This window comes from Lagopus muta, chromosome 4 (genome assembly GCF_023343835.1).
Source record: "Lagopus muta isolate bLagMut1 chromosome 4, bLagMut1 primary, whole genome shotgun sequence".
In the NCBI taxonomy this organism is placed as follows: domain Eukaryota; kingdom Metazoa; phylum Chordata; class Aves; order Galliformes; family Phasianidae; genus Lagopus; species Lagopus muta.
Window position 1 is genome coordinate 41,369,327 of NC_064436.1, and position 16,045 is coordinate 41,385,371.

The window sequence follows — 16,045 nt, forward strand, 5'->3', positions numbered from 1 at the left end:
GTTCTTTACAGCCATGTGGTCAGCAACCTCTGAAGGGAGTTTTGCCAGTTTTCTTCAGCTGCTTTGTGATGGTCCAGCAGTGCAAGTGTGAATGGAGATTGCCTTGATATACCACTTCTCTCAGAGAGGACTCAAGGGAAAAGCATTCCAGACTTAGTTTATAGCTTAGTGTATCTTGCTTGCACATCAGTGTCAGATTTTTTACTTTGGCTGTAAAATGACCAGTCAGTTTTACAATTTCAGCGTACTTTTCTGCCTGTCTTAGAAACAGAAGGAGCAGTGAGCACCCCAGACATCAAGCAGCATTCCACTTACAATCCTTCATTATACGCAAGAGGAAAAGGGTCTTCTTTTTCAGGAAAAAAAAATGGTTCAACAAAAGCAAGACCCCCTTCTTATTAGTCCATACGGTAGATCATTATTTGTTCCTGTTTGGAGGAAGCAAAAGGCAATAGTTTCTGCGCTGAAAAACAAAACACTGAGAAGATGAAAAACAACAACAGCTCTCCCTGTTTGCACGTATTACCAGGCCTCAATTTTCTCTTCAGCATCCTGTCCAACTTGTTTTTCCCCTAATTATCATAAACTACGCTTGCAGACAAATCTCATTTTAGTCTGAGCAAAACTCACCTTATTGAGGTCCTGCCTGATTCAGTGGAGACCATGAGGAATAAGATCACAGAGAAAAGTTGATAGAATAAGATAGTTTGATTGCTTATTTTTAATGCAACAAGTAAAAAAGGCTGAGCTTGCCAACTCGAATGCCTGAGAATGGAAGAAAAGCAGCTTTGAGAAATCACTGGGTTCCATCTAACCTGTGTATAAAGTACCAAAGACCAGCAGCCCTTCCTGTATAGCTGGGGGCATTCCTGTTCGCAAAAGATGGCAAGGTTGTCCTAATGCCTTTGTGTGCATGCTCAGCTCCGTAGCTACCTCTGCACCTATCACTTCTCTTTATGTTGGGAAGAAGACATAGCAAAACCCTTTCACATCTGGAATCCAGCCCAAGGTCAGTGGGTTAGGCAGCAGTTACTTTTCTAAGCAATATAAAAGGCTATTTTGTATTCCAGCTTGGCAGCTCTTCATCGTCCATTCTTTCTCAACAACTTCTCTGACACCCTCACTGAAACAATTTCCAAACTACTCCACCATTCTGTTGTATAGTAGTGCTTTCTGTCTCACTGCTAGGTGGTGGGGCAAAATAGGTTTTGCTTCTACATGCAAGGAGTTATAAGTTCTAACAGTTAAGTCCACACACAAGTCCCAGTGAAAAACCTGAGTGCTTTAATAATGGTGTGCTAAAGTTTCATGGCCTGCATCTTTTGGCCTTCAGGATTTTGCTTAACACTGCACTGCTTAGTACTTTTTTAGTCTTGTAGTGACAATACAGTCTTTTTCAGTTGAAGATTTTCCTGTTCCTTGAAATCCTCAGGAAAAGATGAGAGCTATTTTACAAGAAGTAAGTTTTGACAACATAAACTTCATTATGTTACTTGCAGAGACCTAAACAACAGTATGTCTGAAAATTGCTACAGGATATTTATCACTATTCATACAAAGTATTCATTTTTTTTTCCCAGCAAAACTACCATTTCATCTGAAGGAACACAGATGCTCCGTTCAAGTCAGCAGCAGTTTGCGTCACCAAGAATGTTTATTTTCTGTGCCAATTCAGCCCTATGGATATTAAGTGTGAAACATCACAGATGAGCATATGCATGGTGTAATCACAGTGCTACTTTTGGAAAAAAGATAAGTATTCTTGCCATGATTTTACTAACTACGTTACCTTTCTTCATTTGTATGAATTCTTTACATTCATGAACAAGCACACGTTGTATACGTATGGCAAAATAGCATCCTAAAGCAGGGGTGTGAAGGGCTAAGAGGTTAAGTGCAGTTGCTAACACAAGCTTAATTAAGCAGGTGAAACACCTCTCTGGAGCAAATCAGAGTTTTATCAGTTTCAGAAGGGTGAGTTACATCAGTTCAAAAAGATGCTTAATGATGACCCACCTTATGCCTTTGGAGTGGGTTATTTCTTCTCGTTACACCTGTTTTTTTGACCCCTTAGGCTGCCTTCAGAATGAATGCTGAAGCTGCAGGAGTTAACCAAAACTGACCACACTTTTGCAGCAGTACTTAATTTGGCCTATTGTGCTTGCTAAAGGAGATATCAAAGGACTGTCCGTAGCCCTTCCAAGATATGACTATTTTTTTATCACTTTGAGGTAAGTGATTACTAGTCAGATTCAAACCACCTTAACTCAGTTGCTCCTCTAATGCTTCTTCTAGGATGCAAACATAAACAGCAAACCACAGTCTTTAAGGGGTGTTTGGGTTGACAAATGGTTTGAACAATTTACCTAATATGAGGTAAACATTCAGGTAAGATGTACAGGATTAAAGTTTATTATTCAAACAGGCTAGGTAACATATTTAATGATTCCTTAGTACAGGTAAGGCTGGTCAGACTTCAGAACGTGCTGGCTTTAATTCATCTGGCTTGCTGTATTCTAAGTTCAGGTTTCATTGTTTGATTAGGTATAGGAAATTATTTAGCCTGTACTGATCAATAAAGGTTGTGTGGTTTACACTGAAGCATAAAAAGTCCCTCCTCTTAGTCAAGACAAGACGCTTCTCCAGAGAGCACCAGCAGGTCCAGAAGTCCAGGGGCAAGGATTCTGTCTGAGCCCACCCCCCAGAACTTCAGCAAACTACCTGCCTTAACCATCTCCTCTTCATTAGGGGCAATAGTTTGCCTCTAAAGTTCTGGTCAATAGTTTGCGTATTTCTAGCTAAACAGAGTTATGCTTCAGATGAGATAGCAGATTGACTTTTTATTTTCAGTCAGAGACTTTTTTTCTTTGTTTTATGTAAAATATGGCTATGTTTCACTGGTAAAATTACATAACCTTGTACATTGCAGAGCTTTAATTGTTTGATGCCCTATTGACAAAATGTATAATAATGATTTAAGTAAACAAGAAACTCCACACTTACACTCAGTACTTCAGTGTTTTTTTGTTTTCTCTTTGAACTGACAGGAGTATGTGCTGTATATTCAGACAATGGATTTAACTAGCCAAGTATTGTGTTGCTGTGACTTATTTTACTATTTTACTTTTTTTTTTTTTTTTTTTTTGTCCTTTTGAGCAATCTCATTTTTAAAGATTTGGCTGATCTTCTCAGCTTCTGGTATGTCCCAATTAAAATGTCCAAGAGCTTGCTTAGACCTCAAATATCCAGGTAATTACAGACAACTATGGCTCTTGGAAGGAAAGGATGTTATTCTAGTTTGCTGTCTTATTGTCATTTGGGAAATATTGCTGGTGACTGTAAATCACCAGTACTGAAATTAGCCAGCTGTTACACTATTCATCATGATGGTTACAGGGATGGATCACGGCAGTATTTCTGAGTGAGTGGGTTGTGACACACAGAGTAGTCATGAAACACGGTCAGATGATGGCACCTCAGTGAAAATTTTGCACAATATAAAGCAAAGGCAACCTGGCTTCTCCACTCCTGAGAACTTATTTTTCAAGGTCAAGCATGCTTTTCAGCCTCTCAGGAAATACAAGATAATTTGTCACTTTTACAGCCAATAAATGTCAGTTCCTTTTTATGAAGACAATGAGGGTTGCAATTTCTTCCCTTTTTTTCCACATTCAATAATGGTTCTTCATCTGATTAAAATAAAACCTGTGAAAAATACTGGTTTAAATATTTGGTAGCAGAATCTAGAGATTTGCCCAATCATACCAATTTAAATGTGAGACAATTTGTTGGTCCCTTCTTAATATTTGGGGGTCTGTTACGTGATTTTACGATTTCTGCTCAGTTCCCATGTTAGAAAAACAAACACTGCTCTAATTAGGCAGAGAGGTTTTTGGAGATTAAATGATCCTCCTTACATCGTTTAGGATATTTGACAGTAACAAATCATATCAGACAGGCAATCTGAGGGACGATGCGTAGCACGCACTTACACTGTACCTGTTTCCCAAATAATTAGAACATTTCTGGCCCCTAAGCTGTCAAAATCACATTTTGCTCAGGCATCAAACTGGCATAAAAGTGTAAAAAAAATTAAGTTCCTCCTGGTGAAGTAGTTTAAAATGTTCTCAAACATCTGAATAAACTTACTGTAGACACTTGTGACAAGATAATTTTCAATAGAAGACTTTCTGCCCTAGAAAGAAAGTGGACTAGATCTTTTCCTATTTTCCAAGAGCACTGGATGGTGCTGGCATGCTGATCAAGATGAATGCTTCTTAACTACTGTGTATTTCTTTTTCATTTTTCATTTAATTTCTACCTTCTATATTAATTAAGCCTGCATTTCCTGTAAAGTAACTATACCTTGTAAGCTTTAAGATGGCATGGTTGTCACCTGCTTTTTGTCACAGCTGCTTTCACCGCTGATTAGAAAACAGAAACTGATTTTTAAAAAATGCATGTACTTTACCAGCTTCATAGCTCCTTGTACTGGGGCCAAGTGCAGGACTCATAGAATTGCCAACAGTATGACAAAAGGTAAGTGAGAAAGTAATTTAAAATCTTCAAGGCAATAGCCAACTACTTAGGTCTGGAAATGCACTGAGCCACAGCTGACCTCCAGGAGCTTAGCTGGAGCTAGCCATGAAGAAGGGAAGCAGACTCAGGAATCTCCAGCTGTAGGTACACAGCAGCCTGAGGAGGAATGATAAACTGCTGTTTTACTGTGCACTGGGCACCACGACACAGGAAGAAGTCAGAGCAGAGTGCAGTCGTGCTGTGGAGAGCATGTACTCTGTCCTCAGCAGGGGAAGCCTGTAGTTTTTCTGTGCTATAATTAGTCACTGCCAATGAATACACATTGCGTCACAGGAATTAGGCTGTGCTGTGCTCACCTTTGCCTTCCAAAATTAAGGAAATATCTATCACTGCCAGCTATTACGCCAAGGGAGTAAAGTACTTGGAACAAATACACTCTTAGCTGTCCAGTCAAGGGTATACGGTCTGCATTGATAGCAAAGATCAACGCAGTTTAAAAGGGTACAGCGCCACCAAGAACAAATTGGAGCATAGCACTTCTTTGCCTTAAGATTCCAATGATAAAACAGTAAGTTGTGTTTTTTGATAGCAGCATTACTTCACATCTGCTCGTTGAGCAGCCTGAGCTTCACATATGCTTTGTCCTCTGTAGGTCCTTCAGTGCAGAGGAGGATGTGTCTGTTTTTCATCACTGCAGCTTCCTCCCAGGGGACAGTCTGCGGATTTTGTAGCCTGGTTTATTGAAACAAGCCAGCCAGAACCTGCCACAAATTGGTAAGGTATCTGGTCTGTTGGGAGCATATTAGTGAATCCTAAGGATGCTTGTTCTGATTTGAATAAAATTTGTGAATTAGCAACTCCCTGGAAGCCAATAGAGTTCCAAACCTGCAGAAGTCTTTATGCAACCAGAGATCAGTCTGGATCATGTGAGCAGTTACCTGTCCAATCAACTAAATAATGAGGATGGAAAGACTGGATCCACATTTAGAACTCACTGCAATATTATATTTACTGTGCACTTTCCTGTGCATCATCAGTGTTACTTGATTGATGCTCCCTACAACAGTGTCACGCCATGCAACATCAGTTACTTCCCACGCTCGACATAAAGGCAGTAGGAACTAGTAGCCCAGCACAACCATTTGGATATTCATAGTTTCATCTTGTGTTATTTTTGCAAATATTCTAGTGACTGTAGACCAATGCTAACCGTTGCATAAAAAGACAGTCCAAGCTTGGAGAAAACTAACAGTGTAAAAAGAGAGTAACTGTATTTGCTTTAGGAACATCAACACTGAAGACGCCAGCTCATTGGGCTGGAATTTTCTTCAACTTTGTCTCATACCCCAACTCATAACTTATGGGCAGCACTTCCCCAAGATATTCCCAGCAGTAGTAGTCAGAAGTAGAAGTTAAATTGTTATGCCTGTGGCTGTGAGATCAAAGAATGGTTATTTCTTAGGAACAACTAGATGTAGGCTCTACTGCTCTGTCTGCTCTTGCACAAAGATGCTGTGTTGGAATTTGAACCAATTCTTAGAAATCTTGCTAATTTTCTTCCATTCTTTTCACCAGTTAATGCACTACAACCTGTGGCAATAAGAAGCATTGTGTCACAAGGAATTTTAAAATGCAGCAATAATACATGCTACAGTTGGACACTACAGCTACATAGGCAGTTACGATAGCATCTGCTTTCAAAACATAGTTGTTACATTGTAAAATTCTTAGACATTAGATAGATGATAAAATTATTTAGCAGTAATTTCACAGTGTGGTAATCATGCTATCACAATATTAGCCTGCTGATTCTTGCTAAATGCGATTTGTTTTCCTAACCCATTTTTCTCTCAAACACAGTGCACACCAGAGAGTAGTAGGTATTTTCAATAAATGCCAGCAGCAGCCACTTAAAGTGCCAGCTCTGAGCGTCAAGTGAAAGCGTGACATTGGCAGCTTTCTTCTAACAGCAATTAAGCTCTGGATGTAAAAATAAGAAATGAAAACCCAAATGAAAACCCTGCCTGCAAAGCAATTACAACTCGCTTGCAATGTTCATCAACATAAAGTGGGCAAGTAATCTCCTATAGATGGTCTTACAGACTATGTTTTCTTTTGTTTTGTTTTTTTAAAGCCAAATTCCTTATGTTTTTAGACTCAAATATTTAATACCTGGGTGTTGATAATGCTGCATACTGATGGACTACATGAAATGAATCACAGTTCCTAGGGCCCTCCTGGACTGTACTGATTTTTCTACTTTTCAGGAAGCAGAAGAGTAAGAGATCTTCATGTTCATCAGGAACAGCAAACAGTCAAACCCCACTGTGAAATAATTCAAACACAAAGGGAGGTATCTAGCTTCTCTAGACAGAGACATGCATTTACATGACACTCAACTCAATGGTGACAGACTACTTTCAGTTGACAACAGTAGTTTTGCCTGCTGCACAAATTATTCTAGGCATTCAGTATTGATAATGGCAATGCCAATTCTAAGAAAAATAAAGCATAAATATCATCTATAAGTGTTCTTTTCCTTTGCAAATCCTAATGTGTTCTAGACAGAGCTGTAAGTATTAATTCATTTTACAGCTGAATTAAAGGCACAGGGATATTAAACAATTTATGAAGCGTAACAGAGGAGGAACACAAGCTGCTTCTTTTCGCCCATGTCCAGTTGATTGGCCCGACTTTTGGATGCTGAAGGCAACTGTTACTTCTGCTGTGAGCTGAACTAATGCAGCTTTTAGTAACATTATACTTAGTAGAATAAACTCTACCAAACTCAATTTGCATCTCTATCATTAACTTTTCTACTATTCTCATCAAAGCACATATAGTAGCAAGTTAACTGGGCTGGTTCTCTAATGAGCTGTATTTTGGTAATTCTTTGTAAAAGACCTGAGCTAGCATTAACTATGTAGGTCTCTTCATGTGGGCTTCATGCTGCTTCCTATCCGCAATGTGCTTACTGGCTGAAAAATCCTGGTGGTGGAGGATTCCTAGTGCTGAAAGCAATAATCATATTCCAGTATTGGTGACTGTTCAAGTATCTATGCTGGGCTTTTTGTGCTGTTATTTTTATTACAGCTGCTCCTATATACCCTATCCAGTAATGGAGTTTCAGTGGCCAAGTTCAGTACAAAAAGTACAGGAAGAGCCAATCTCTACTTTTAAAAGGTCACAAAGCATAGCTACATATGCAAGTGAGGTCTTCCAGATACTCAGCAGCACTGAGACTTGAGGCATAAGGAAACATGCACTAGCCAACATGTGTTGAAAAGGATATTGTAACACCCTAAAGCAGCTGTGGAGTACAAATGTCCCTGTAGGGAATTCTATTTCTGTAACAGAAAGAAGATGTACGATGTCACGTCTGCCTGGTGAACCCATGTTAACTGATCTTAAGTTCTAGCCCTGTAACGTAGTCCCTAAAGATGGCAACTATGTAAAATGTTGTTCTTTTCTGCAGGAGAAGCCTCAGCTTCCATGTTTCCATCTAAGTCATAAAAGAAGTCTGTGGTCAAGTTAAAAAGTGAACACAGACCTCCTGAGCTTCAGTTCAACCTGGATGTCTGAAGATCACCCTTTAGTTAGTAGCCTTCACTTTCTTTATAATTTTTCCATAATTTCTGACTTTATCCCTTCAAATACCAAAACTACTCACGACTCCCATTGACAGATACCTCTGCAGGCAGGCAAGATGTGTCAGCAGTTCCTCTCTGTGACATGTGCAGAGTTTGACGGCGTGCTGAAAGGAGCATGCCAGATCCAAAGGTGGCACAAAAGGCGTTCTGGAGCTTCAGTGAAAGCTCAGCTGTGTTTCCAGTATCACAGCCAGCATCCAGAGCAGGAAAAAGGATAGAGGGAAGGACAGAGGCTCTCAGCTTCAGTATGAAGTTGTTTGATTCAGAGCTGGAGGATTTATCTTATGTCTCTTTAGATTATACATTCTTCCCCCAGAGTTTCATAAACAAGGTTGCGTCATGACAGATGTCATTTGTAATCTCTGCAGAATAATCAAACATTTTGTTCTTTCATTATCTTGTCTAACAGCAGGCATTTGCCTACCTAAGAAGGAATCATCTTAGGACATCAGACATAGTCATTATGAGGCCAAACGTAGGTGAGACAGGGAAAGGAGATACTCTGAGATCAGAGACTATTCTTGTTAGCTAGCGAAGGTGATTCATCAGGAAATGTTTGTATAGGGTCACAGACAAGAAAGCAACATTTAGGCCAGAAGCACAAATAACTTGGATTTGTTTGTCTTAAGCTTGATTTCCAGTATTTTATTATTATTATTATTATTATTTTGCCTTAGTTCTTTCTGGTGTTTTTAACTATTGTTTCAGATTGCTCTGAATGGAACACTAATGCAAATGGTGAAAGAAAACCAGAACTACTGAGTAGATTCAGCTGGATCAGCCTCACTGATTCAAGAACCCTTCACCGAGCCCTATCCCAGTGCCAGGTTCTGGGGTGGCAGGTTGAGAGCACAGACGGTCTGGGCAGCAGTGGCTTGGTTTCCATGCACTGAGGGTGATGGTTCAGTTGGAGGGCTTCCAGAATGAAGACACTCCCTCAGCTTTCCTGGAGCCACCGGGATCAGCACGCAAGGGGTTCCTGACCCACACGGTATGAGACTCGAGGCGAGGGGCGCAGGACTGTCTGACCTGTACTCCCATCCTTCCGTTGGCTACAGAGGGACAAGGCGTTGTGCACAAGGACGGCTCTCCCGCACATCGCACAGACCTGTTCAGGTACAGCGTGCTCTGTGTAAGCCAGACCCAGCACTGGGCGAATGGGCCTCTCTTTGTAATATTAGCACCCTCAGCACTCACACTGTCCCACCTCAGAGGAGTTATGGTATCGTGTGAGAAACATCAGCCATATGAAGAAGATTTTTGTCTTTTACCTCGGTATTTCAGGAGCGTCGACGTGACATGCAGCGGTAACAAAGCAGGGCGACAGATCCATAAATCGCAAGGCAGATATTGTTAAAGCCAAATTCCTTCTCCTCTCTACCTTAGGTCTCCCAGTGAGAGCCGCCGGAGGACCGAGAGAGAATCATCCGCCGCCCCGCTTCCTCAGCCGCACCCACCCCGCCTCCCATCCCAATGGCCGCTGCCGCCCGCGCGCCCTCTGCTGTGGTGGGGACGGGCCCGGCCGTCGCGGTCTCTTCCCGTGGCGCATGCGCGGTGGGGGCAGGCTGAGGAAGCGGGCGGTGCTAACGGCCGTCGCGCGGTCCCTCCTCTCGCTCCTCCGCGGGGGTCGCCGCCATGGTGCTGGAGAGCTTGGCGCGCATCGTTAAGGTTCAGCTGCCCGCCTACCTCAAGCGCCTACCTTTGCCCGAGAGCGTCGGCGGCTTCCTCCGCCTCACAGGTAAGCGGAGGCCCGGCTCCCTTCCCGCCGTCCTCCCCGCGCCGGGGGCGGTGTGGGGGGCGCGGCGGGGCCGGGGGCCGTCCCGGGTGGTGGCTCTGTAGTGGGGCTGCCGAGGCCGAGCGGGCTGCGGGGGGGGAATGGTCCGAGGACGTTGTACTGCCGTTACGTGGTTACAGAAGGAAAGGTGCCCGGCAAGGGCTAGGATGCGCTGTGAGGTAATGGTAGCAGCCAGGGGAAGCTGTAGGAAAAAGTGTATCAGGCCGAACCGCCCGCACGACGTGGCGCTGTCCCCGCCGGCACCAAACCTGCCTCTCCCTTCGCTTAGAAGGGTAAAGATAGTGTTTGCACGCATCTAACGAGCACAGCAGGAGAGAGCTCTTTCTGGGAGCCTGTTATGTAGCGTGCTGTGGTAATGCAGGCAGAGCCTGCAATAAAGGGGTTGGTTTGGTGGTAAGAAGCGAGGGGAATGCTCCAGCCTGCTGTCTGGGAGTAGAAAAGGTCCTCCAAGTGTGGAATCAACCCCACGTGTTCTTCCTGCAGCACTGAGCTGGGTGACTTCAGCAGTGCTGCAAAATGGTTTCACTGAAAGCCAGGCTTGGGTACTCGTTGTAGCTTGTTCATGCTCCTTGTAAATGTAAAGTTGTACTGCCTTCCTTGGGACAAGGAAACCTGCTCCTAATGAACTGTTCATCCGTCTGCACAACTACTGCACAACTACTCTCTCATTTGGAAATGCCATCAATTAAAAAAAGAAACTCAGCTGTTTTGAACTTGGAGGAGACGGACACAGCAAGGTGCACTACAGGGCAGCTTGTCATACCTTCAGCTTTTGGCAGTTTCCCACTTAACTCACTGCCTTTTTACCTCAAGCCTTAGTTATGATTTATTAAACATAATAATACCTGAGCTTAACCTCACCTTGTTTCACTTTTTCAGATGTTTTTGTAACAGGATTAATGTGCAGTCTCTGTGTTTGTTCACACTACGCAGCAGTTACAGGATTTAATTTTAAAACCTCTGGTCAGAGCTTTTAATTTTTTTTCAATAGAATTAGCTTGCTGTCATATTTTTTTCCTCCACTGATAGGTGCTTGCTCGAATTTGGAGGGAGGGGAAGAAGCGAACAATCGACTCCTTAAGTGAGAAATATCACTGATCTTAAAACATCTAAGCATGTTAATATTTGTCCTTTGGTGGCATCTGCTGAGCTTAGTCAGGGACCTGCACCATAGGACACTTTGCTAGCATTCACTTTGTTCACAAAGGCAGGCCAGAACCCAAACTGGAAATAGTGCAGTGCTTTGCTTCTTAGTGCTTTTACTGATTCATTCTATAAACCTCTGTTAGCTTCCAGCCTGATGCAGCTTCAGTTCCTCTCATGCATCAGTTTTAGAAACAACTGATCAAAAGTGCAGGGAAGAACCTTTCCTGTAGGATATTTCTGTAGCACACTGACTACAAACCTTGAGACACCTGTTGTGTGTCATGACCTCACCAGACCATAATGGAAAACTGCTTGCTTGGAGAGGGGAAGACTTAATATCCTGTGCAAAACTTCTGAAGGTAATAGCAGTGAGGGAGAAGGGAAAGAATCTGTGTGACCTTAGGCCTGAAAGCGGATATCTGAATTATCACACTGCTGCTTAGATGCCTCTTCCAGTTTCTTGTCATAGCTGCTTTGCCTTTCCCTTCTCAAGCTCGCCAAAATGAATTGAGTTTCTCGTGGTGGCTTTGCCTTTTATTTTGCTACATTTCATTAAACTGGAATACTGATTGACTGCAGAATAACGTGCTAGCAGTGATAAAAGAGAATTTTAAGGTCTCTGAGAACCTATGTGCTAGTCTCCATGGTGCAGCCCTGTGAGGGATGTCTTACACTTGGGGTATGTTTTAAGAGGGACTTTGTGACAAGCTACCAGGTATGAAGAGGACAGGGAATAGCCTCAAATTGTACCAGAGGAGGTTCAGGTTGGATGTTTGGAGAAACTTCTTCTCCAAAAGAGTGGTCAGGTGCTGGAATGGACTACCAGGGGGAGACCTCATTGCACTCTACAACTTCCTAAAGGGAGGTTGTGGTGAAGAGGGGTTTGGCCTCTTCTCCCAGGCAATGAACAGGACCCGGGGAAAGGGTCGCAAGTTGTACCAGAGGAGGTTTAGGTTGGATGTGAGGAAAAACTTTTTCTCTCAGAGAGTGGTCAGGCACTGGAATGGCTGCCCTGGGAGGTGGTGGAGTCGCCGTCCCTGGCAGCATTGAAGAGGCATCTGGATGAGGAGCTGTGAGATATGGTTTAGTGCTTGTGGTAGCAATGGGAATGAGAAGACGGTTGGACTAGATGATCTTATAGGTTGCTTCCAACCTTGTGATTCTATGATTACCCAGGGAGGTGATAGAGTCCTGTGATAGTGACCATGGAAGCGTTCAAAAGATGCTTAGATGTGGTACTAAGAGATATGGCTTATGGGGAAATATTGGTGGTGGGTGGACAGTTGGACTGGATGATCTTGAAGGTCTATTTCAACCTTGGCGACTTTATGATTCTAAGTCCTTTGTGTTTAATTGTATAGCAATCACAGAGTCCTTAGAGTTGGAAGGGGACCTAGGTCATCTAGTCCAATTCTCCTGCAGTGAACAGGGACATGCACAGCTAGGTCAGGTTGCTCAGAACCTGGTCTAGCCTGGCCTTGAATGTCTCCAGGGCAGGGCTTCCACCACATCTCTGGGCAATCTGTTCCAGTTTGCAGGAGGCAAAGAGACAAAGCCAGACTCTTTTCAGCAGTGCGCAGCAATAGGACAAGGGGAAACGGCCATAAACTGAAGCATAGGAAGTTCTGCACAAATGTGCGTAAGAACCTCTTCACAGTGAGGGTGACGGAGCACTGGAACAGGCTGCCCAGAGTGGTTGTGGAGTCTCCTGGATGGCTATTTGTGCAAATTGGTCAAGGGAGCCTGCTTTGCAGGGGGATTGGACTACATGGTCTCTAGAGGTCCCTTCCAGCCTGTACAATTCTGTGAAGGTTCTCCTGCTCCCCCACTCCTCTCAGCCCACAGGTGTGTGGTGTTTTGTTTTTTAATTTGTAACAGTATCTTTTCTCTCCTGCCCTAGAAGCATGGTCATTAGTGTGATACAAATGCTAATTAATAACTAATTAATAAAAAAAAAAAAAATTAAAAAAATTGTGCTTAAGAACCACTGCAAATTCAAGCATGGAAAGACTATGTTGAAAGTTTTTGCAGTACCATAATCATTTATACAGTTGTGGTGTGTTCTCAGATAAGTGCCAGTAAACATGGATTTCACTCGAAAGGCTGTAGGAAGCTCAGAGAGCACAAAACTATTCCCACAAAGTATTTTCATTACATGGTGTACTTTCAGAACCTTCAGACTGTTAAGAGAGAGCCACTGCATTAAAACTGGAAGGGTGTTATCATGAGCATTTGCTTTATTGCTGTTCTGTGAAGCTTAATTTTATTCCTAATATGATTTGAGAGCTCACAGTCTACCTAGCATCTCCAGCTTTGTTCTATTGCATTTCCTTTCTTGTGCACCTTAATCTTGGAAAAACAAAGTGTAGAACTAATTTTTTGTTACGTCCTGATTCTAAATCATTTAAAAGGGGATCTTGATTACAGTATTTTCTTTTACAGAGTGCTCATGCAGCTATTTGTGCTCCAATGTAAAATATTTTTTTTAACATCCTTCCATTACTTTGACTCTTCAGAAACTGAGAATGTTCTCTTTAATGCTGCATGCATACTTAAACTGCACTGGAGTATTGTCACAGCTTGCTGCTTTGGAAAAGTTTATCCCCCTTTAAAACAGATCTTCTGGCAGGTGCTGATGCTTTCTTTCCAAGTTCAGTAAATCTTTTTCAAACTCGTATGTCTAGATTTTTAATGATGTAGCAAGGCTGCTATGTCTGCAGGGGATACTTGAATCTCCTACGTGTATTTAGAAGTTTCTCAGCATGGTAAAAAGCATTCTCTGTGGCTTGACTTATCTGAAGGTACTTAGCCCATCTCTGGACTTTTTCTTTCTGTATTTGCATTGGAGAAACTGGTTGCAGATTCCTGAGAGCTCTGAAAAATAAAGCACCAAAAAACTGGCGAAGACTAACTAGTGCTTATTTCGTAATCTGTGTCGTATCTGCCAAAAGTTTCTAAACAAAACTCGGAATAAAGCAAGGAAAACTTCAAGAAGGTAAAAATCTGAAATAAGCAATAAAAAATTGAATTATAAAACATGGATAGCTCTTCATATATAGAATGTAAGATAGCAGCATTACATTTTTTAGTAACTTCCCATGGGTAGTCATGCCCAGGCTGCTCGTTCATGCTGGTTGTGACTTCAGGTGAGCAGAACTGCAGCAATTTTGGAGTTCCTTATTTTAGTACCTCTTTTACTTGTTTTGAATTTATTTGCTTCCAGTGAGTCATTCTGTAGAGTTTTAAAACTGAATTTGAGATGAAATTCCATGAGTCCAGTTTGTACCTCGCCTACAATAAAATCCAGGCTTTTAACCTGAAGCTTTTATTTTTGACTCCCTTGGCTCTCACCTGCCTTCAGCCCTGCTGACTCTGCAGTCCTGTTCCCTACCTGATGTCTACACCACTTCAGAATAGCTGGTGCTGCCCAAGACTGAAGTGGTGCCAAGAGCCTGTTTAAATTCCACTTGTGTTTAGTTTCAGAATGGCTGCGGTTATTGCCTTTCCTGGGTGTGCTGGCCTTGCTTGGGTACCTTGCCGTTCGTCCGTTCCTTCCCAAGAAGAAACAGCAGAAAGATAGCTTGATTAACCTCAAGATCCAGAAGGAAAATCCAAAAGTAGTGAATGAAATAAACATCGAAGATCTGTGCCTCACTAAAGCTTACTGCAGGTGTTGGCGTTCTAAGACGGTAAGATACCTTGTTGCTGCGTCAGGATGAGAAGGTGAAATTTGCAGTATTTTTATCAGTTCTGAGGTGGTGGATGGCAGCAAGTTGGCCTGTTGCTTTTCTCTGAGGGTGGGACAGGCTTCTGAGAATTGTGTAGTTCTTTCTTTTCTCTACCATAAACTCACCTACATGCAGAGAGAAACTGTTCAAAAAGTAGCATGGTATGGTTTTCCTAGAAAACTTACCAAGTGACCATCTGTGAAAAGCATCATTAAAGCAGGCCTTAAGATTTGAAAATAGAAGAATGTATGATGCCAAAACAGTATTTAGAAAACTTTACATATTAGAATGAAAATGGGACCTGTGTTTAGACAGAGCATATCCCCAGAACAACTAATTGATGACTGCTTTCAATAGTCCATGTCCTGAGTCAAAGAAAGGTAGATGGGTATTTCTCATCTAGTTTCTTACGATTCTGACATCACTCTGGTTTTAGCTTCTTTGGACTGAATGGTTTCCTGCTTTAACAAAAAATTGTGCCCTCAACCTAAGGGAGGTCTCTGAAATTCTCTCCCTTCAGAAAGATCATTTCAGCAAAGGGAGGAATGGGGGGGGAGGAGGCAGGTTTTTTTTTCTTTTTTTCTAGCTAGTAACATGTCAGAGGTCTGATAGGGGAAGGGAGTTTGTTGAAATGGGACACAGTTGGAGGAACTACCAGCTTTGATAAAGTGTTCTCAGCAAAGAAAGGACTGTGAAAATCACTGTGTAATTGCTGTACAGAGATGTACTAACCTCTTGTTTGTTTTCTTCCAGTTCCCTGTCTGTGATGGCTCTCATAACAAGCACAATGAATTAACAGGAGATAATGTAGGACCACTAATACTCAAGAAGAAAGAAGTATAGCAAATTCTTAATCCATTTGCTCATGACTGATGAGTCTTTTATACCACTGTAGTTGCAAGGAGCAGCATTTTATTATTATATGATTGGAATGATTTAGTCCAGTGATTGCTGTAGATTTTTTTTTTTTTGAGATAAAGTACATTTAGACAGTGCTAGATCTGTCACTGTTTTGATACTTTATTCTAAGAATTATTATGTCTGCTTTGTAAAGTAACTATTTCTGTAAATAAGTCATTTGTTTCAACAATAAAATGACTTCCTGCAGTTGAGCCTTTTTTGTATGAACATGCAGTAACAAAAAAGTCACTATTTCTAGGTAAGCAGGTCAACCAGTAAAGCTGCCC

General features: G+C 42.1%; 1 protein-coding gene across 1 annotated transcript; it reads left to right on the forward strand.

The window, feature by feature from the left end:
• The first annotated feature begins 9,738 nt into the window (after positions 1-9,738).
• On the forward strand, positions 9,739-15,970 carry CISD2 (CDGSH iron sulfur domain 2). Its single transcript, XM_048943572.1, has 3 exons — positions 9,739-9,927; positions 14,608-14,819; positions 15,612-15,970. The coding sequence occupies exons 1-3, from the start codon at positions 9,825-9,827 to the stop codon at positions 15,699-15,701; spliced, it is 405 nt and encodes a 134-aa protein (XP_048799529.1). The 5' UTR covers positions 9,739-9,824; the 3' UTR covers positions 15,702-15,970.
• Positions 15,971-16,045: the final 75 nt, after the last annotated feature.

Bases quoted from the DNA above. Each gene is read 5' to 3' on its own strand.
- CISD2 (XM_048943572.1), top strand. From the start codon at position 9,825: ATGGTGCTGGAGAGCTTGGCGCGCATCGTTAAGGTTCAGCTGCCCGCC. The intron at 9,928-14,607 runs GTAAGCGGAGGC...ACTTGTGTTTAG, and splicing joins CGGCTTCCTCCGCCTCACAG to TTTCAGAATGGCTGCGGTTA. The intron at 14,820-15,611 runs GTAAGATACCTT...GTTTTCTTCCAG, and splicing joins GGTGTTGGCGTTCTAAGACG to TTCCCTGTCTGTGATGGCTC.